The 23,621-nt window shown below is 42.9% G+C and overlaps 1 protein-coding gene across 8 annotated transcripts in view; it reads right to left on the reverse strand.

Moving 5' to 3' along the window:
- meis1a (Meis homeobox 1 a) overlaps positions 1-23,621 on the reverse strand; it is a 223,435-nt gene that overhangs the window by 141,375 nt on the left and 58,439 nt on the right. For all 8 annotated transcript variants that reach the window (XM_041212834.1, XM_041212845.1, XM_041212817.1 and 5 more), the window contains one exon: positions 13,189-13,334. In XM_041212834.1, coding sequence (XP_041068768.1) covers positions 13,189-13,334 — 146 coding nt within the window. The remainder of the gene's footprint in view (positions 1-13,188; positions 13,335-23,621) is intronic.

Below are 23,621 nucleotides of genomic sequence, written 5' to 3' on the forward strand. Positions count from 1 at the left end.
AGCTTGATACCAGTGGGACAACAGCAAAAACTACTATGTACTATACCACTGACTATAATGAAAGACTAGCAGCCCAGTGTTTAACATTCTCTCACCCCCACATTTGAGGCTCAAGCGACATTCTTAAAATATTCAAAAATTACTAGAAGTACATGTGTAGCAAAGCGATAATACAAGTTTGCTAACTGGATTAATATTTCGTCATTTCGCTTCATTGGTTAATCCATACATGAATTTTTATAACAGCTTACATGTGGCCACAATGTTATCTTTTGAGCATTTCAGAACTTGGGAGTGGATGGAAGCAGTCAAAACACATGGTACAATAAACTCTTATTCCATTTTTACAAGGCACCAAGGTCTACAGAGAAAGAGCTGAGTGCACAATGTTGTTTTTCTTCACATTTATGGGAAAACTGTGACAAGCTTTGCACATCGGAGCTGGAAAGTAGCAGTCAGACAAAACTGCTTTCGGATGATGGTGAGGGATCAATCAAAGAACTCGGAGGTGGAATTTCTGCCTTTCAAAACCTCGTCGTTTTGTCATTCTTAACTGTTTAGTCCAAGCTATTCTTTCATAACTGACTTTCCCCAAACAATCCATTACTATCAAAATATAATTCCCTGTGTTTTGTTTTGAAGTTGACATCTGAAGATTTTGAACCTGTTTTCAAAAATTGCAGGCTGTGTGTGATTTGGAACAGTCATCAAGTTGTAAATTCAGGGATAACTTGCCTAGTAATGCTAGTAAATATTATTAGAAATGCTAGTAAATATTATTAGAGAAAGTAGTTGGGCTGCTGGATAGTTTATTTTTCTTAAGAGGACCGTGAGCTGAACTAACTGGTTCACCATAAACTTGTAATTCGAGACAGGACAATTCTCAGAGTTATTGTCACTTGCCTATCTCACCAGCTGCTGCCCAATATAGGCCACACAGAAACTAATTCCAAACAGCTTTGCTTGATTTTTAAAAATGTTTTAGTAACTGTTTTTCAACTAACTCCTTCTCCATAATCTTTAGAACAACTACTTCTATTTATGTAGCAGCTGTAACATGAAAAACATGCCCCAAGGAACTTCACAGGAGCATCAGAAAGCAACATTTGACAGCCAGTGACATGTTAGGTCAGATAACCAAAAGCTTGGTCACAGAGGCAGGCCTTAAGGAGCCTCTTGAAAAGGAAAGGTTTTGAGGCACAGAGGTTTAGGGAGCGAATTCCAGAGTTTAGGACCGTGGCTGCTGAAGGCACAGCCACCAATAATGAAATGATTAAAATCTGGGATGCTCAAGAGTCCAGAGTTAGATGAATGCAGAGATCCCAGAGGGTTTCTGGGGCTGGAGGAGATTACAGAGGTAGGGAGGGGTGAGGCTATGGAGGGATTTGAAAACAAGGATGAGAATTTTTAAGATGAGGCAATCCAATGTAGGTCAACGGACACAAGGGTGATGGGTGAAGAGGACTTGGGTGTGAGTAAGAAAACAGGCAGCAGAGCTTTGGAAGACTTCAGGTTTACAGCATTTAACTTTTAATGCTTTCTGAACATCTTTGGAAGTTACTCTACAGGCAGCAAGAATGGATGACCAGGCTATGCAGATCAGAAGTCAATGCTGACTCAGCTGATCCTCAGTCAAGGCGGCAATAATGAAGGGGTGAACAATTGGTCCTGCTGACCTTAGATTGGGAAATGGAAAACCAGCCAGGATTTTGGCTTATGATCACTATCACAACATTACAAGATAATTATAGATAAAGAAGGTTGTTCATTCATCCAGAATGACCCAAAAGCCCAATCCCATACCCCACTGCAGGATCCATTGGTTCTTGAATGATTTTCTTCTCTACCACGCTATCTGGATATCCTATTCTGCAGGCTGATCCTTCTCTGTATGTAGAGAAACCTCCTGATATCTGTTCTAATTTGCCTTTTAATAATTTAACACCGAGACCCTTTATCCTACTCTCGCAATTTACTTCACAGTAAGCTATGTTGTGCTGGTGATGGAAGAAATTGATATATAAGGTGGTGGATAGACTTCCAGTTGAAAGGGCTGTTTTGTCCTGGATGGTGTCAAGCTTCTTGAGTGATGTTGGAGCTTCACTCATCCAGGCAAATGGAGAGTATTCATTTCACTCCTGACCCATGCCTAGAGGGCGGACAGGCACTGAGGAGTCAGGAGGTGAGTTACTCGCCAAAGGATTCCCAGCCTCTGACCTGCTCTTGTAACCAGAATATTTATATAGCTGGTCCAGTTAAGCTACTCGCCAGTTGTGAACCCCCTCCACCCCCAGGATATTGATTGTGGGGGATTTGACAATGGTAATGTCATTGAATGTTATATGAATGATAATTAGACCCTCTCTTGTTGGAGATGGTCATTGCCTGGCACTTGTGTGGCACAAATGTTACTTGCCACTTCTCAGCCCAAGTCTGGTTGTTGTCCAGAGCCTGCTGTATGCAGGCACGGAATGCTTCATCTCAGAAGATGTGAATAAAACTGAACACTGCCAATCGTTAGCAAACATTCTCATTTCTGGCCCTACAACAGAGGGAAGATCATTGATGAAGCAGCTGAAGATGGTTGGGCCTAGACACTACCCTGAGGAACTCCTGCAGTGATGTCCGGGGACTAAAGTGATTGACCTCCAACAACAACTTCCTTTGTGGTAGGTATGACTCCAACCAGCGGAGAGTTTTTATAGTTCCCAATTATTTCAATTTTACTAGGGTCCCTTGAAGCCACAGTCAGTCAAATGTTGCCTTACTATAAAGGAAAACAACTTTCACCTTACCTAGAATTCAGCTCTTTTATCCATGTTTGGACCAAGATTGTAATGAGGCTTAGAACCAAGTGTTGTTGGCAGAACCTGAACTGAGCATTGATAAGCAGATTATTGGTGAACAAGTCTGCTCGACGGCACTATTGATGACACCTTCCATCACTTTACCAATGATCGGGGGTAGACTGATGGGGCGGTAATTGGCCAAATTTAATTTGTCCTGTTTTTTGTGGACAGGGTCATTTAGATGCCAGTGTTGTAGCTATACTGGATAAGCTTGCTAGCAGTACAGCTGGTTCTGGAGCACAACTCTGCAGCATTACAACCAATGATAATGTCAGGGCCCACAATCTTTTCTGTATCCAGTATGCACAGCCATTTCTTGATATCACAGGGAGTAAATCGAATTGGCTGAAGACTGGCTTCTGTGATGCTGGAGACCTCAGTAGGAGTCCAAGATCGATCAGCCATTTGTCACTTCTAGCTGAAGATGATTACAAACGCCTTTTCATTTGCATTCATGTACTGGATTCCACCATCATGCAGGATGGAGGTGTTTGTGAAGCCTTCTCATCCTGTTAGTTGTTTAACTGTGCACCATCATTCACGAGTGCATTTTGCAGGGCTGCTGAGCTTTGGTCTGATCCATCGGTTGTGGGATTATTTAACTTTGCCTATTGCATTCTGCTTGCCCTATCTAGCGTACATGCAGTGCGGTGTTATAGCTTCACCAGGTGATTTTTAGGTATGCTTAGTGCTGCTCCTGAAATGCTGTTCTGGGCTCCTCATTGAACCAGGGCTTATCTCCTGGCTCGGTGTTGATGGTAAAATGAGGAATATGCCAGGCCATGAAGTTACTGACTGTATTTGAACACAATTCTGCCGCTGCTGTTGCTGGCCCACAGAGCCTCATGGGTGCCCAGTTTTGAGCTGCTAGATCTGTTCTGAATCTATCCCCTTTAAATGGTGGTAATATGGAAGATGTTTCAGTGTGAAGACTGTCATAACATGCCTTTAATTGATAGCTTCACAACACTATTGGGGGAGTGTGTCATACAATCCAGTTTTAGTTTCACTTTGCCTATGAACAGAACACAGCACAGCTCTGATGTATTCAATCTGTCTACCTTTGCATAAATGTTCTCATATGCCTAGGCTAAATTAGAGAACCTGCAACATTATTTACCCAATCCCTTATGAGTGATTGGTGCCTTCATATTATTATAACAACACTACATAGTGCTCAGTGGAGGTCAAACAGTCTGGCAGCAAGATTAAGTGCGGGTACGATATGGTGAACAACATCAGATTGTGCTATATGGCAAGAGATGGCCCTCGGCATTCCGTCAGAACTCAATGGGGTCGCAGCATCGGAGAGTGTTGAAATCGCAGCGCAGTGACTGCACAGAAAAGCTCTGAAGACACAGCACCGAGATAGAGCTGGTCAGCAGACCATCCCTTTTGGTGAGATTGCAGCACATAGCCTGTCAGTTCTGTGAGTGGGACAGCGTGTCGAGAGAACCAGCACCGGGTTAGCTCAGTCGGGAAAGGTGAGTGACCAGGGTGTGGGGACCGGATCGATGGCTAGTGAGGGAGAGTCAAACAAAAATAAACAGAAAACCACCATAAAAATCAGACCAGAGAAGCTTGCGATTATACTGGGTGGAGCTTTGGAAAAGCGTGCAAAAGCAGCTACAGCGACACTCATCTCAGGTAGTATAGGAAATGGAAGGTCAAAGGGAGATTGTCAGAATGTCCACAAAATTCCCCAGTTTGAATTGGGATGCAGCTGACCTACTATCTGAATTCAAAACATTTAAACATCGTATAGAGCTATGGTCTCTTGATTCAGGTGTGTCTGAACCAGACAAACAAGCAATAAAAATTCGCCTAGTGATTGGGAATGAAGATCTACGCAGGCTGAACACATCAGGAATAACAGCAGAAGTGCTAAAGGATCCCCAAAAGATATGGGCTACACTGGAAAACTGATTCAGAATCAGATTAAATTCCCTTATTCATTGACTAGAGTTCATACAATTTCGACAACAGCCTACAGAATCCATAGGCTACTTCATCAGCAGTCGCAGAGAAAAGAGTACGTACTGTGATTTTTCAAATGCAGAACTAGCAGACGGAATTCAAAAGCAAAATACTGTGGATGCTAGAAATCTGAAATAAAACCAGAAAGTGCTAGAAAAACTCAACAGGTCTGACAGCATCTGTGGAGAAAGAAACAGAGTTAACGTTTCGAGTCCTTATGATTCTTTTTTGCATTTTCTGTTTTTATTATTATTATATTATTATTATAGCAGGCAGAATTGTTGAGTTGCTGATCAAATCCACTCCCATGGCAGTATTCCAGAAAAATCTGGTGTCAAGCCCAAAATGTATAGCATCAAACAGCTTCTCAAGGATGGACATAAGTACGAAGCAATCCTTGCAGGTCAACAAAGCTTACAGGTCCTAAGTAAAACCCCAATTGTTGACGCAATTACTGGAAAGTCCAAGCCTAGTAAGAGATGTGGAAGGTTTGGCCTTTTGCCCACACCAAGGAAATTCCCAACTTTCCAGCCATTCTGCAAATCATGTGGCAGAAAGAGCCATTGGCAGCAGCAGTTCACTAGAGCAAAGGCTGAAGCAGCTACTAAGACCCGTTCACTGATCCAAACAGACCTTACACACCTCAAGCACTAAGAATGACCATCCAGATCCCATCAGAAACATATACATGAAGTGACTGACAAACCAAAAAATGACGTTGATGTGCGCAATGAGACAATGAGTGTTGAACACGTTTCACACCATCAATCTCATGGAAAACTTAGATATCATCACATTGTCTAAGTGTTTGCCAAGATTCGAATTATCTGCTCTAAGAAAGTTGGTCATTATTCAGACATGGAAGGCCATGGTGAAATCTACTACTGCCCAACTTTCAGCATACAAGGGTTCACTAATTCCATATGCAGGATCCATAGTCAGGGAGTGCAAGTACAATCAATCCTCATGGATGTCACAGATGCTCTACACTCATGGAGACTAAAGGCCTAGCGATCATAGGTCTACTGGCATGCCTTGATCTCACACTAGTAGCAACCCATGGAATCAATCAGGCCTCACACAGAGATCAACCTCAGAAGATACTCATTTCATGACCTAACATTGGAATATCCAGAATATTTTGAGAAAATTGGCAGCTCCTTTGTTGTAATGTAATCAACATTACAAATGCAGGAGAATGCAAGTCTGTCAATTGATCCACCACGTAAATGCAGCATCTTCATACAAGGCAAATTGAAGATCGAAATAGATAAAATGGAGAAAGCCAGAATCATTAGAAGAATACAAGAGCACACAGATTGGCGTAGCTCAACCAAATGTGTTATAAAGGATGGGTCATTGAGAGTATGCCTCAATTCACGAAGTTTGAATACAGCTTTGAAACACTGTCTTTACAAAATACCCACATTAGTAGTGTTAAATCCAATATTTTCAAGTGTAAAATTCTTCTTGAAGCTTGATGCCAAGCATGGTTACTGGTCAGTACATCCTGCAGAGAAGCCCCAACAACTTACAACATTTCCTACCCCATTCAAATGATACTGTTTCCAGTGACTTCCTTTTGGGCTCTCTGTTAACCAGGGTCTCTTTCAAGCTCAAATGGATTGCATTACACGCACTGTGCCAGGATGCATCTGAATCGCTGATGACATTGCCTTTGTGGGAAGAACAAAGCAAGAACATGACCATAATCTGCACTTACTGATGCAAGTGGCATATAATAAAGGATCGGCATTCAACAGCCTGAAATGTGCCATCAACTTTCAGATCAATTTCTTCAGTTCTATTTATTCCAGTGCTGGCATATGTTCCAATCCAAGTAAGATGGAGGATAATAAAGCCAGCCAACTTCTCAAGATAAGGACAATTTTTGATGATGTCTAGGTTTCTTTAATTTCTTGTCTCCATACATTCCCAATTTCATTCAAAAATTTTCATCTTTCCTTTCCTGTGGCATGGCAATCACCAATGCCTTTTCAAAGCAGTGAAACTGCCATCATCAGAAGTATCAACATTGCAATTTTCTGATCCTAGGGAGACAACTCCCTGGAGATAAAGGCCTCACTGAAAGGTCTGGGGCACATATACTACAAAAAGGCAAACCAATTGAATTTGCTTCAAATTTTCTGTGTGTAACGCAGTCCAACACCTCCAATATCAAGCGGGAATCGTGTGTTTACATACCTATCTATTTTGCAAAAGATTTGTGGTAGAGATCGAGCGCAAGCCACCAGAGATGATTCGATGAAACATTGACCAGTGCACCGCCAAGGTTGCAACATCTCTTGATAAAGATTCAAGGTTACGACTGTGAGATCAAGATCAAGCCAGATAACTCGATGCTCACATTGGATACACTTAGCAGCCTGCCCAACCCAATGAAAACAGAAAATATATCCTTGTATCTACAAGTTGACTTCATTGACATTGAACTTGAAAATGTTCTCCAAATTAATTTGATACATTTTCCACCATGCAATTGGCAGCAGCTACAAGAAGAAACAGCAAAAGATTCTCCACTACAGAAACTGTGGAAGCCCATCATTGATGGGTGGTCTGATTCAATTCAGCATGTCCATGCACTCGTGAGACCGTTTTGGGCCTTATCGGATTGAGCTAGGCATCTCCCGGGGAGTCGTTTTTAAAGCCAGGCAGGTCAGCATACCAGAATCTATGTGACCTGATACACTTCAATAACTTCATCACTCACACATGGTCACAGGTCAGATAAGAAGATTCAAGAGTGACACTCTATTGGCCAGGTATGAAGAATGACATTGAAGTTGCTGCCAAGAAGTATGAAGCATGTCAAGAGCATATGACGAGTCAGCACAAACTGATTCCAGATGACGTTCCTACCCATCCTTGGTCCAAAATCACATCTGACCTCTTTCATGTCCAAGGTACTGACTGCATCATCAATGTCAACTACTTTACCAAGTACCCCATTATTCGACAATTTCACAATACGTCAAGCACAACTGTCATGCACACTGTAAGTGCTATTTTCAGTCTATTTGATGCGCCTAGAGAGATCATTACAGATATCAGTCCATTATTTATTGGTAAGCCATTTCAGGAGCTGAGAAGTGGAATATCAATCACACTACTTCTTCCCCTCATTACCCTTGATCTAACAGCCTAGATGAATTAATGATATGCACGGTGAAATCTCTAATTTTCAAATGTAGACAGACCAAGCAAGAACTACACATTGCAATGTTACACCTGACAGCAACACCTATAATTGCAAGTATCCCACCACCAATAGAGTTCATGTTTGGCAGGCCAGTGCATAACAATTTACCTACTCTTACACATTCTACTCTCTCAGAAACTAGAGGGCATCTTTTAAAACTACAAGAGAAGATGATCAGTGTGTATGAAAAAAATGCAGGTACAGAAATGCCAGGTTTGCAGTTGGGACAACAGGCTTGCATCCAGGATCCCACAGAATGCACACGGCAACCAGCCAAGGTGACAAGGATTTGTTTGGATCCATGGTCCTATACAGTCATTGCACACAAAGGCGGAATGGTGAAGTGTAACCGAGAACACGTCAGATCCATTCCAGTTCCTCAACCACCGTACAGTCCTATTCCATCTAGAACAAGATCCTGAATTAAACTAGGAACAACATCCAAGAATGACAATCCCATGAATCACTGTGAGAAACTGAAGAAACCTCCTGACAAGGTTACCATTTCAAGATCTGGGCGTACCAGCAGATTACCTTTACGCTTTAGTGAATCATAGATTCAGCAGTCCTATGCAATTATGCAATGGTAACTAAACATGAACGTGTATTATAAATAGTTATACTTCTTTGGAAGGGGGGAAAGTATCTTTAAAAAGACAGGGAGATGCTGTAATATGCCTTTCAGGGATAGCAGCATGACATCACTAGAAGGGAAATGTACCATGTGACCCAGTCTTAGTTTCACTTTCACCTGTGAGCACAGCACAGCTCTGATGTCTTCTCAAGCTTTCTACACGGGTTCACAACAATCTGGTAGCTTCATGGCCACCATTACTGCTGCTAGCTATTCATTCCAGATTTATTTAATTAACTGAATTTACATTCCCCAGTTGCTGTGGTAGGATTTGAACTGATGTCTCTGGATAATTAGTCCAGGTCTGGGGATTACTAACCCAATAACATAATTACTAATTTACTGTACCCCTATAAAGCCTAATAAAGGTATATCAATCTCAGGCCTCAAATTGACCCCAAGACATTATTTGGGAAGAGAGTTCTTGATTTCCACTATCCTTTGGGTGGTATTCGTCCCAGGTTTGCACAAAGTGCGGTAGCAGGCAGGAAAAAAAGGTGCTTTATCAGTTGGTCGCAATGGTGGGTTTTCGTGCCGTAACGTCCCATTTCTGCCTCAATAATTATGCAGCCACAGGAAAGACGCCATCTTGCTGGCGGGCAGCCTCCGATTTGCCCGCCAAACTGTTGCCTCACTGCTACCTCAGGCAGGGCGCCACATTTAAACTGCAGCCGCGCACATACTTCTCAATGCTTGCAGCCCAGGACGGCTCTGGTGAAGACATGGCCCCAAAAGCTAAGAAGAGTGCAGCCCCCCACCCCGATTCAGTGACACATCCGCGGGACGCCTTCTGGACGCGAGGAGGCCTGTTGTGATGTCCTCTACCCCCAGCTCTGGTCGCAGGAGGCCCATCAGTCTCAGTACTCAGGCTTGGGAGTTGGTGACAGAGGTGGTCAGTGCCAACGCTGCACACAAGAGGTCAGCCATCCAGTGCAGAAAGCAGATGAATGATCGCAGGGTAAGGCAACCATCTTATCACTTAAGCTCACACACTCACAAGATAATCTCACTCACAACACATTACCACTCACTCTCTCACACACACCCTCATATCTCCATCTGGCCTCATCTCCTCTGGAGGCTGACCACTCAGCCCTCACCTTCTTGAGGCCACTTATACAGATCAACATGTGTCGCCACACACCCTGGGATACCCTCCTTCCCCAGTACAGCCCTCATCCTGCAGCCTCTTCCCTTGCCTGAGGCCACTTCTCCCCCTTCCCCAGGCAAGCCCTAGCCCTGCAGCCATTGAAAAGCCGTCCCCGCCTTACGGCTGGTCTGGAGGGTAGAGACCGGCCTGTGAAAACCCCCTGAAAGCGACATGGTGCTGCCTGTGAAGCCTGGGGCTGATGACCATGAGTGCTGCCCGAAGCGAGATAGGCAAACAAACCTCGAAGTCCTGAGCCAAGTGCAGCTCGCCAGGTGCACGTCACTTGTGTACAGTTGTGAAACACGTCAGCGTGCAATCACACCAACATGCCTGGATGATCCCGCGTGGGGGGATGATTCTGGTGAGCGGGGCTTATAGCGAGATGCTAAAGTATTGAAATTATGGGCAGAATTTAGCCCTCGATGGGCGGGCCCCACTGGCTTGATGGCGGATGGGCAGCCGAACTCCGCTGCCAAAACGTGGCGTGCTGCGATTTTGAGTGGGTGGGCTACCCGACAGGAAGCGCTATGCTCTTCCTGTATGGGGGGTGGAGGGATTCCCCAGCTGTCAAAGTGCTCGCACATCTCCCTGAGACTAAGTGCTGTCTCAGGGAGAGCGCTGACAGTTTGATAAACTTAAAAAATAGAAAAATAAAAAATTATTAACATGTCCCCCTCATGTGACAATGTCACATGAGATGGGACATGTTAAAAAATGTGACAAAAACTTTATTAAGCTTTTTTAAAACAGACATGAAATCTCATCCCGCCAGTGGATGAGGTTTCATGTTTTTTCAGAAGCCCGCTGGGGCTCCTGGTCTGCCCGCCAGCCTTAAGGTTGGACGGGCAGGGCCTTTAATTGCCTTAATTATCCTGTCAATGGCCTCAATTGGCCATTGACAGGTTGGTGTGAGGACAGCTGATTTCGCTGTCCGCCCGCCTTCATGAGTATTTAAATGGTGCGGGATGATGTCGGGGGTTCCTCTGATGTCATCCGGTGTCATTTTCGTGTCAGCGAGCAGGCCCCGCCCCATGTCGCCGACGGGAAAATCCTGGCCTATGTTCCCAACGTGTGGCAGCAGGAAAACGACCCACCATTGACAGGTGGAGTGGACGATCCCAAACTGGCTTGACGACGGCATCAAACCGATTTGTGGCCATCTCACCATATTGTTTCCCCCCCACTCCCCCAGGGCTGGAAAATTCAGGCCTTTGTGTGAAGAAGTGCTTCCTAATTTCACCCCTCTAAGGCTCAGCTCTAATTAAGATAGAACATGCCCTCTTTTTCTAGGCTCCACTTCCAGAGAATGAAATAGTTCTTCTGCAACTATCCTATCTTATCCATTCATCATTCTAAACACCTGAATTAAATCACTCTTCAACCTCCTAAACCCATGGGAATATGAGTTTTATGCAGTTTGGCCTCACGGTTTAACCCTTAAAGCTCCAGTGTCATTTGATGATTACACATTGCACCTCCTCCACAGCCAACATATCCTTCCTGAGACTTGAAGCCCAGAGCTGAATGCAGGATGTCAGATCAAGATTCTGTCCACCCGAACCATCACTTCCTTCCCTTTACAATCCAGCCCCTTTAAGATAAAGGCCAATATTCAATGAATTAGCCTTTTTGGTTACTTTTGGTACTTCTCCACGAGCTTTGAGTGATTTCTATAGTTGGACACTTAAACCCCTTTGATCCTTCAAAGCTTCTGGCCTCTCACCAATATGAAAATATGCTGATTTTTCTTTCTTGGATGCAAAATTTTGACCATATTGAACTCCATGTGCCACAGTGCTGCCCACTTGCTCTGAAAACTTGAGTATACAACTCTCTCTTCCTTCCACCAAGTCAGTGATAATATGGAAAAACTGAGGCCCCAGTACACATTCTTGGGGAATACCGCTTGTCACATCCCATCAAAACAGAATACATTCCCTTAATCCTGACCATATATCTCCCACCTCCCAGTTATTGACCTGAGAACCAATACCCCATCAAAGGGTGAATGGGAGGATGGCAAGGAATTGTCATGGTTAAAAAAAAAGACCCATTTTCAATCTTGCCATCTTCTTAGCAACTATAATCATTTATAATTTTTTCATTTCCCTTACATAATATTCTAGCTTACTGCACTTTGCACTTTAACTCATCATAAATTAGGGATTTTAAAATTTATTTTCGGTATGTATCTTCCCAACGCTCGATTTTGCTGAGCCTTTGAGATCTTGCAAATTTCAGGTTCTAAAGTCGTGTTCAGAGTCTAAATGCCAGAAAGCCAATTTATAACGTCGTTGTTTGTTGAAGGTAGTCTTGCTATGCTCCACCTTCCTTTGAAAATGAGCCCGCCTCAAGTCTTTGTTCTACCCGACATTTCCCTCTTTTTTGAAGACAATGTAATGAATCGGCTTTGAACGGCGTAGACATCAGAAGACTTTGGATATACAGCACAGAAACAGGCCTTTGGGCCCAGCAACTCTATGCCGGTGTTTATGCTTCACCACAGCTTCCTCCCATCTTTTCTCATCTAAATCTATCATCCTGACCATCTGTTCCTTTCTCCCTCATATGCTTTTCTATTTTCCCCTGAAGTAAATGTACACAATTCGCTTCAACCACTCCCTGTGGTAGCTAATTCTATGTCCTTCTTTGAGTGAAGAGCTTTCTTCTGAATTCCTTATTGGATTTCTTGGGCTATCTTATAATGACAGCTTCTAGTTCTAGTTCTGCTCTTCCCCACAAGAGGAAACACTCTCTCTGTATCCACTCTATCAAAACCTTTCAGAATCTTAAAGATCTCAATTAGGTCACCCCTCAACCTTCTTTTTTTCAAGAGAAAAGAGAACCAGCCTGTCAACCCTTTCCTGATATGTATGCCCACACATTTTCTGGTATCATCCTTGTAAATCTTCTCTGCACCCTCTCCAATGCCTCCAAATCCTTTTCATAATAAGGCAACCAGAACTGCACGCGGTGCTCTAAATGTGGTCTAACCAAAGTTCAATACAGCATAATTTCCCTACTTTTCAATTCTATCCTTCCAGTAAAAAAGGCTAGTGCATGGTTTGCTTTCTTATGGCCTTGCTAAGCTGTGGTGCAACTTTTAGTGATTGATGTAATTGTAGTCCGAGAGATGTCAGCTGGCAGGGAAAAGAGTCCATCCATTTTCTACCCAGCTAAACTAATGAGCAGATAAATGGGTGGGCTCCAAAGTAGATGTGCAATCCTTCCCACCCAGTTTTGTTTCCATGTGCTCCATCTAGATGACCCTTTTCTATCAAAGCGCAAGAAAAATCTGTCCTCTATTATCTATAAATCCATCGGCATCTCAAGGCGTATCAATTTATGTTTCACTTACTGTGAGGTGTTGGAACAACCATGCTCGCATGATGTTTGTGGCTACTTTTGGAAAGATCCCTCGTTTTTTCTGACGTTTTTTATCCTTGTCTGGATCATCATCATCTCCTGTGCTTGGTGAAGCTACACTGTTGTCCAAGCCATCACCTGTCAGTACATTAAAGATGCAGTGTTTTAAGGCAATCTTTTTGGTCATTTAAGACTTTTGTATTGCTTCTTTAAGGTTGCACAACATCAGGAGTTTTTTTTAAATGTCAATGTTTTCCAGGTGTTTTGGGTTCAGGTCATTTAATCCTTGGGTGATAGTCTTGTGATCTCTTAGCACAAATTATTAGATACATCAAAATAAATTGTCTGTCATATTCCAGCACTGGGGTACAAGTGCAGTCTTGTTTGCAAAGTCACACAGAATGAGAGCTGGTTTGTACCTGAGCTCCTATGATCTACTTCTCGTTCAGTGCAGTGTTGTGCTCCGTACGATAAACACTGCTTCCCTGCAAGACACTTTATTGATTACCTTGAACTTTGAACCTGGGGAAAAGGTCACACAGAGACCTATTTCCAACAAAACCCCACTCCGGAAAACTAACTGTTCCTTTCTGTTCTCCATTATTTTAATAAAATGAGGAGACCAGTGTGCACCATCTGTGCCCTGATCTTATTTAAACACAAAAAAATGTTTGTGTCAAACATCTGGGTGGAAAACAGCTGGACGGGCCAGTCATTCACCTGCCCTGAGCTTGTACAGTCCCCCTCGCTGTTTCAGTGCCCCAATGCTGGATGGGGACTGAGGAGAAAATAACATTACAGGCATAGATGTGAATCATCTGCCTGTGCTTACACTGGGCACATAACACACAGTTTGGTTGGCACTAATGGCTTTAATGCCTGTGCCAAGACAGAAGAATTGAGGCCAATATTGCTCTCACCTGGCTGCAGTTAATTGCAATGCAGCACACAGTGCACAGACTGTACAGCCGCACATATAAGTACAATCAACAATACAGTATTTGTAATTCCTACGTAGCTGGGTGGCAAGAGATCCCACCTGTAGTGTGGGAAACAGGTACAAGCCATTAACACTTTAACTACTCCAAAAGCACTTGCCACATGGCTCCAGGTTCTCTTTTAAAACTCTGCAATGAAAATTAGGTTGGGGGAAAGGTGTTGATTTTCAGTCCCCCATCAATGTAGCTTTAGTGCAGAATAAAACTAATACTGTTAGCACTCTTTCTTACATTATTCAAAGTTTACAGTGTTAATGAACTGGGTGAGTCAGTGGAGCTGACTTCTCAATTCTCAGACAATGGACTGAAAAGTGTCTGTGCCCTGCAGACTGCTAAGAACCCTATTTAAATTTGAGTTTGGGACTGCCACGGGTTTGCCCTCTGTGGATAGAAATTCACAGCACAGGACTTACCATAAACTCAGTACAAATTGACATTAAAGTGTGAAAACCCAAAAAAGGCAAGCCGGTATGGGAAGTAAAAATTCCACACTGGTGCAGTAGGGGGTGCCATTTTGAGGCATAGGTTAAATCCCAGTGAAGAGGAATCCACAATGAATCTGACCTATATTATTTCTGACCTAAGATTACTTGAGGCAGACATTGGGTGCAAAGTGAACTATGTTCCATTTCCCCAGCCTGACAACCATTAAAACATGTGGCAAACACAAAATGCAAATGAGTTGCTGAGATGAATGCTGGGGTGTTCCTGTTGTAAGGCAAGGCAATTTATTCCATCCCATTATAATTTATTAAAGAAACTCGACTTGAAAAACAGATCAACAGCTGTTAAATTCTGAATATAAATACTGCAAGCAAGACTATCCACCACAATTAAAAATAAAGGTCCTGGGTACAGATTATTGATTAAAAATCTGTAACAGCTTCCAATCTAATGATGTACCCTCCCCATCTTAGCATCTCTGCATCAGCCCTCCTCTTTACACATAACTTTCCATTTGTGCCAAAGAAAGCCTTCAAATTCATTTACTAGTAATGCCCCACTGCCTCACTAGAGAAGAATTCATTGATAATTTATGGAAATATCTACTATAATCCAGAGATGACTTTTTCCAGCTTTGCGCATCAATAGAATAATCAAGGCTTTAAAACAGCCTTTGCTTCCCATTACCTCAGGCAAGAGAATCCCTGAAAGCATGCCTTCAGGGCACCTGCATTATACACACCATTAGGAGAAGGAAAGGCTTTCTGAATTCCATATAAAACACTCGCCAGTACTTTTCCTGTTTTTCTTATGTAGCAAAAGCACCCACACTAGAAACAGAAATTTTAAGTAAAGACTTATGTAGATACAACGACGAAAGCTTTCAAGTGAGGACTATACCCCTCAATCAAGCTGTAGAGAGCGGCTTACCCCAAATAACAGGTTTCTGTTACATCATTAGCACCAGCCCAAAAAAACATAGCCTCAGCTTTCATGCACAGTTTGTTCTCCCTACTGTTTTAGGCAAATAGAGCAGCTCTGCTTTCATCTGGGAGGGGCAACTACACTGCTGGCTTGTAATCTAAGACAAGATTTTCATTAGGAGCAAATGCTTTCAATCCGCTGCGAAATCGGGTTGTGTTCAGGGATGCCTAAGAGAAAATAGAAGCTCTAACTTTGTCCCTCCAGAGTGAGTTGAAGATATAGGTAGGAAGAGGTGGATATGCTAACCCACCAGATGCCAAAAGAAATTGTTGTGCCTGTACAGACATTTCTTCTTTATCTCTTCCCTCAAACACATTTTTCACCTATTCTTTTCTAACTTTTCTTGCGTACTGACCTCTGAGAGTCAAAACCTTGGAGAAAACTCTAGAGCATCAATTTTATTGGCATTCCCATTTTCGCTGTAATTTGATAGCATCTCTGTGAGGTCTGGGGCTAATTTCTTTTTCTCTCTCTCTTTTCAGACTCCAGCGAGATCACTCGCAGGGAGCCATATGGTAGCGGCTATGGGCCACATTTGCAAAATATCAGCACTGGCTTCATTTCTAGCTTTGACTTCTCCTGCTTCCAAAGTGAAGGCAAATTATGAAGGGAAAACTGAAAAGGTGGAAATAATCATAAAAATGATGCTAGTCCATAAACAAGCTTACAGCCTCATTAGTACAGCAGCAGGCTCCATTGGGTGATTTATGCTCGTTTTGCGGATGCCACGAGGAAATGCCACAGGGCAACTTTTGCCAACTGCTAACAGTTTCTGACAGATTCTTAGCAACTAGTGTGAGCTGTGCTGTGGCTTTCGCTAGTGACAGGAGCTGAAAATGTCATATCATCTGCCCATGTGTCACGGACTCCATGTGGCAATTAAGCAGCAGACCAGTGAGTTAGGCGGCCAGAGGCGTTCTTCAATTGCCCCTGGCTATTTGGGAGAGGAGGGGGGAGGTGGGGGCAGAGCCTGCACACAGGCCTTGCAGTCACTCCACACATGTGCAACACACTTAGCCAGCCATCATGTGAGCATTCCTACTGTCTTAGTTCTGATGAGCTTGATCCATTCAAATAGTCTGTAACTTCCCTCACCATCTCTCTAGGCATTGCATGACATTATCAGATGAATTTAGGGTAATCTCTTTTGATATGATTGTTTGAAATGCCACTTTAATTGCCGATACCTGACTCTATATAAATGGCATATTGCAAGTCGAGGTGCAAGCTGTCTTTGTGCTTATCACAATTTAGTCAAAATACGATTTAAAATCAGTGGAGCTGACATATTGCTGCTTTACAGCTGCAAGCACCAGAGAGGGGAGGAAAAAAAGCACAACAACCAGGCTTTATTTAAGAATGCCATTGGATCTGTAGCAAGCATTGCTGAGACATGGTCCCGCAATTCAATTTTCTAGTAATGAAGAGCATGAACTGTAAGTCAAAACTGTCAAACCTTTCATCACAGTCGCTTGCCCTTTGAAATATTTTTTTTAGAATTGTTTTTACAAAATTTTATAGGCCATGGTCTGGTGAAAGAGGCCAGTCAGTAGAGAAAGGAATTTGTATTACAATTCAACCATGGGCAATTTCTTGTAAGGTCTGCGCCTATCCCCATGGAGGGCAGCAGGTGACCTGTGGCAGCTCTTAGTCTGTTGGATTGCTCAGATTTCAAACACCCACTCAGCTCAAACATTGCACAGTTGTCCATTTAAGCATGCCCAGGCATTTAGGCCTCTCTATCTTGTTCCTTTCAAGAAAAGATAAAGCAGCATTTATCGTATTCAGACCATTCAATGGGTCAGAATGGTTATGTCTGCAGGGGGTTCCCCTTCACACAGGTCAAGGCACTCTTCCTCTACTCCTCCTCTCGAAAATCTAGCTACGCTATAAAAATATTTTAGTTGTCTGTTCTTTCATGTCTGCAAATGTGTCACACTACTGTATTTATAACTGTGTGTGTGTTTGTGTGTGTGTGTTTCTCACCTTATATTTTAGCCCCTCCTGCCTATGTATCTGCAGGTTTTAAAATTAGCTTCAAAGCAGTTTAAGTTAATCCAAATATGGATGCTGGTAATATTATTGATTTTTAAAAAATTCCCTTTAGCATTTTTAGTAACTTTTTTCTTGCTTAAACTGCTTATAACAGGACTGTGAATAAAATATAGTTCCTTTATGCCATACCCATCCTTCATATTTTTGCTGGTCACAAGAAAATGGAAAGGTCCGTACTTTTTCTCCCAACAAAAATTAAACAAAGGCTGTAAGTATTGATGTTTTCCTTGTTATTGTCTTTGACTATTGAAATAACCCAGTTTTCTATGAATAACCCTTGCAAAAAAAATTGTAGCAAGTTGCAAATGATGGTGGAAATGTCTCACTGGGTTTCCTGGATAGGTGTTGCCTAAAAAGAGCAGCCTCATTTGTCCCGTCACGCAGCACTAGCTGTATCTCAGATCAGCACTGCTGTTTTGTTACGGTACTGGGCTAGGAATACAGCTGATTCAAGGGTTCAGTCATATGCCTGAGTGAGGCAAACAGCAAGATAGCAATGCAATATTTTCACCACAATATCATGATGTGTAAGCGGTATGATGCTGTCTTCTCCCCATCATGGTCCATTTTGGCTCATCTCAGCAGGGTGTCCAGCAAACAAACCAAAGAATCTGGCCACCATTTATCGCGGAAAGACCCCTTTAGGGGTATCTGCCTTTCACTGTTATATTGCAGCATAACCATGATTTAATAACCATATATATCTATGCCTACAGCAACTGTGCAGGTTTCATCATTTTTTCCCAATAAAAGAACGAAGCATCATTTTTCATAGATTTTGAAACCCACAAGGAAAAGGGTAATCAAATATAGGGTTACAAGGAAGTTCATTATATATGGTGTTGTTAGCAGGAATGACCAAATACCAGTGATAACTGTCCTCTAATTTTCTGGTTGATGGGTGTGCAATAGCTGTACAAACTGGTTCAATGAAAACTGGAGAGAAAAACCTCCGGCGTATTTAAGCGCCCCTAAATATATCGATTGCCTACTGGCACCACTCTGTCAGCCAGTGAGTTGGAGAGGTGGGGGTGGGGGCCGGGACTTGTGCAGGACTCACAACAAACGGTCTATTTCAAAGCAAACAAAGTCTGTTGAAACAGCACACCAAATTTAAAAAGAGCCTCCACGAACTACAGCAAACAGAACTCATAACCAAAACTGCAGCAACTTCTCCCGATAAAAAGTGTGATATGGGGAAAGAGCAGGGGAGTGAGGCCAACTTTTAAAGAGTTGGGGCAGACTCAATGGGCTGAATGGAGTCCTGTGGTGTGTACTGGCCTATGAATTTTCCAGTAAAATGCAGTAAGTGGAGGATAGCAATATACAAACGAAGTGAGCAAAATCAATCCCAGTCGTTTATAGCAGCATGGTCTCTAGATGTGATTGACAGGAGAAATTACCCAATCATTTACAATCTGGCTAAGAACAGTGGCATCACTATAAGCAGCCCTGCCTCTCATTTCTTTTGCTGAACCCGTTCCTCCTCCAATTTCCAATGTAGGGACTTCTCTGGAGCTCAGCACATGCTAATGATCCGTGACATAAAATTCAGACATATGGTAATCTGGACAGGACATGCACACTTCTGTGGAGATCCACCTGTCCAGCACTCATGCATGGGAAAATAATTTTGCGGCCATAGTTCCTGGCTCTAGCGACAGTATTCATTCAAAGTTTACAGACAACAGAGGCAAAATCACCCTGGACATTCCCTGGCTATGGGCCCACATTGCTGGTTTGTAAACAAGCTCTTTTTACGGTCAGTTTATTATAAAGGGATAATTTCACAGTTTATATTGCACCCAAGATTCCAGATTGGCATTATATAGCTGATGTACTGAGGATGCATACTGGAAAGCTGTGTTTGAGCTGCTTCAGATTTTACGAGTAATGTACTGTTCAATGTGTCTCACATGTATTCAACATTACCTGCACTGATTTGATGAAAAAAATCAGTATCTTTAGCACAAAGTTCATACTCCAACCTGCCAGACAGCCCCACAAAAAGCAATAGCTTTTTTCTTTAAATCACTAGGCTTTTTTTTTCACATGTTCGATTCCTCTGCAAAACATGGATGTGCGTTTTTTTCTAATGTCAACATTTACAAATTATTGTCTTCTAGAAAATGTAGCGTTTAGTTAATGGTCAAATCTTTGCCAGTTACAATAGTCTATTGGTTTTCCCTCCCCGGTTTGAATCACTCCACCATGGTGGCCACGCTTTCAGTCACTTGGGCCTTCAGCTCTGGAATTCCCTCCCTTAACCTCTCCGCCTCTCTCTCCTCCTTTAAGATGCTCCTTAGAACCTACCTCTTTGACCATCTGCCCTAATATCTCTTTGTGTGGCTCAGTGTCAAATTTTGCTTTATCCACTCCTATGAAGTGTTTTGGAACGTTTTATTACATTAGATCAAAAGCAGGAGGCTCAAGAGGCCAGAACTAGAGGAGGCACTGATATCTCGGAGGTAGGGGCTGAAGGAGGTTAGGGAGATGGGGAGGGGAGAGGGGGAGAGGTCATACAGGGATTTGAAAACTAGGATGAGAATTTTATCCCAATACTTCTTCCTAAATCCCAATTGTTTCATAACGTTAAATGCTCAGAGAAACATTTGGCTAAGACTTTGTTGACAGGAAACTATAATTTGTCAGTGCCGACTTACATTCCAAAACAAAACTCCAATTATTTACTTCTTCACTTCCAAAACTAGGGAGAATTGTTTTTATCTTTAAGATCTCCTGCACATTACTGTTTTAAAAAATGAATCACCGCGAAAGAAAGTTTTTTATTCATAGAAACGTTTACGCCAATTTCAACACTTGTTTTCGTTGAAAAAGTTTTTTCTCGGTTGGAAAATTGAAGTGGTTTCTGGGGTTGCAGGAACGCCCCCCTCTACTGTTTTGATAAACTTGTCTGTGGCTCGGTGAGTTACTGCAAGTCTGGACGCCTCATCTCAGCGGTTTTGTATATTCAGAGGTTCGTACTCCACTCTGGGGATCGGCTGCACGCTGTGAACCTTGTTTCAGATCCTAATCTCGGCACACAGGTAAATCAGAATTATTCTTAACTATTTGACTTGTGCAGCTCACCGTAATGAGCTGTGATGTTTGGATGCCAGTGGAAAGGTGACAGGATCGGCTGCAACGCTGACTTCGGACCCCAACCCCCACCCATTTGACAACAACAACTTGCACTTATGCAGCACCTTTAAATGGAGCTGAATATCCCAAGGCGTTTTCACAGGATGGCTACTTCCGAGGGACGTCAGCAGGTGGTGATAGTGGGCAGTCCGTTAAACCAGCGTTGCACATGATTCCATGGGCATCCTGCCCAGTGATGAGGTTAAAATTACCCCCAAAAGACAAATGTTGCATTGCGTTTGTTCAGTAGTTTTTCAGGGAGGAAGTGAAACAAGCCCACACAATAGCTGTGAAAATGTTTTCCATCAGAAATTTTGGCACAGTTCCTGATGTCATTAAATTGTGCGCTTCTCACATGGGAGGTGTGTAACATTGCTTTTTGAGATAATTTGAAATATTCCTTATATGAAAGAAAAAAAATTCCACCGTGCATATCCTTGGCCATACAGACCCGCGCCATTCCTGGGGTCAATCTGGGACTTATTCTGAATGATTTGGTCTCAGTGGGGGCACCGTAATTTGCTTCAAGGTTCCTGGGTGAAGCGCAGCTCACCTGGGTCCCCCGACTGCAGTTTGCTGCCTACCAAGTTCTGTTGGAAGTTAGTACGTGTGGACATCGGGAGCGGGACCTTACATTCCCCCCGTTTCTTTTAATTGGCAGCAGAATTGTAAAGGAATGCAGTCGTGTCGCTGTTATAAATAGCAAAAACTAGAGCGCTCTCCAACCAGAGGAGGACAGAAGCAGGATTAGCTGCGGCGCCTTCTGCAGTCAAATGGAGGCGAACATTGCTAGCCAAAACTCGCATCTGACTAACAGCTACTTCAGAAAAGCAGCCATTCGGTGCCTACAGTTCCCCATCCAAGTCACACACGGTTCTGACTTGGAAATATATCACCATTCCTTCACTGTCACTGGGTCAAAATCCTGGAACGCCCTCCTAAGTGCACTGCAGGTATACCTACACCACATAGACACAGGGCGGCACAGTCTCAGAATAAGGGGTAGAATATCTAGAACTATGATGAGGAGGGATTTATTCACTAAGAGGGTGGTGAATCTTTGGAACTCTATTCCCCAAGAGGGTTGTAGAGGCTCAGTCGTTGAGTATGTTCAAGGCTGAGGTCGATGGATTTCTAGATATCAAAGATCTCAAGGCAATGGGGATAGTATAGAAAAATGGCATCGAGGTAGGAGGTCAACCATGATCCATAAGACATAGGAGCAGAAATTAGGCCATTCGGCCCATCGAGTCTGCTGTGCCATTCAATCATGGCTGATAAGTCTCTCAACCCCATTCTCCCATCTTCTCCCCCTAACCTTTGATCCCCTTACCAATCAAGAACCTATCCATCTCAGTCTTAAATACGCTCAATGACCTGGCCTCCACAGCCTTCTGTGGCAATGAATTCCATAGATTCACCACTCTCTGGCTAGATCCAGCTGGATGGTGGAGCAGGCTCGAGGCTATTCATTCTTGGGGTATGCTGGTGACATCAGCATTTATTGTCCATCCCTAATTGCCCTTGAGAAGGTGGTAGCGAGCTGCCTCCTTGAACCACTGCAGTTCCAGGATTTTGACCCAGCAATAATGAAGAGAGAAAGAAGCATTTGCATTTATATTGCATCTTTCCTGACCTCAGGATGTCTCAAAACATTTTCCAGCCACTGAAGTACTTTTGAAGTGTAATCACTGTTGTAATGTCAAATATGTAACATAATGAAGGAACAGTGATGTGTTTCCAAGTCAGGACGGGGTAGAGCTTGGAGGGGAACTTGCAGGTGGTGGTGTTCCTACACGTCTGCTGCACTTGCCCTTTTAAATGGTAGAGATCATGGGTTTGGAAGGTGCTGTCGAAGGAACCTTGGTGAGATGCTGCAGTGCATCTTGTAGATGGCACACACGGCTGCCACTGTTCATCGGTGGTGGACGGAGTGAATGTTTAATGTAATAATCTCAAGCAAACTTGGCAACAGTTTACTTCAAAAGCTATGAACATATCTTTAAAAGGTTCAACACATTTATTGTACTATTTGCAAAAATGTTCCACAAGACTGACACCGTAATATAAAACACAACCTATTGACTTCACAAGAGGTTAAGATGCTGGAGCATTCACCTTGTTCAAGAGTAGTTATCCCATCCAACAAAGCAAACACCATATTCAAAAAGCTCAATATTAACCTGTACAACACAATGAAACCTGCCCTTGTAGTCACTCCAATTAGACAGTCACCTCTACCAAGTGTTCGGAGTCTTCAATGGAAGTGAATAAGGACTGCCTCTCCAAAAAAACAGACATCAGTCCCGAGGGTGATCCCAGTAACACAGTACCACCATTTTCTAAGATCAATACTTTTATGAATTGATGCCATTTCATATTTTTTTCCCTCTCTCTCTTCTCTAACCTATTGCATCCACCATTCATCTTTGTTCCTGCCATTAAAAATCACACATCACTAACTGGCCCACATCACTGGTTGCAGATACTATACTTCCAACCGGTGGATGTGGCCTTGGTCAATGTGTCATTTAGAGTGCAAACCATTTTGATTTATTATTTTAATGTGTAATTCTGATTGCAATGTTAGCATGGATAATAAAGTCCTCTTGTTTCTTTTCAGTCTCAAGAGTGAGTGACAGTCAGAGAGACAGAAAGCAAGAACACACCAGTGGGCCATTTGAAATTGCTGGTGATTGTATTCCAGGCCTTTTAACATGTTTCCAAATATTTCTTTATTCATTGTGTAAACTCAGCTCTGCAGTTTACCAAAATGAGCTCCTTTTATTAACTATTGACATAG

The sequence above is a fragment of the Carcharodon carcharias genome, chromosome 2 (assembly GCF_017639515.1).
Source record: "Carcharodon carcharias isolate sCarCar2 chromosome 2, sCarCar2.pri, whole genome shotgun sequence".
Taxonomy (NCBI): domain Eukaryota; kingdom Metazoa; phylum Chordata; class Chondrichthyes; order Lamniformes; family Lamnidae; genus Carcharodon; species Carcharodon carcharias.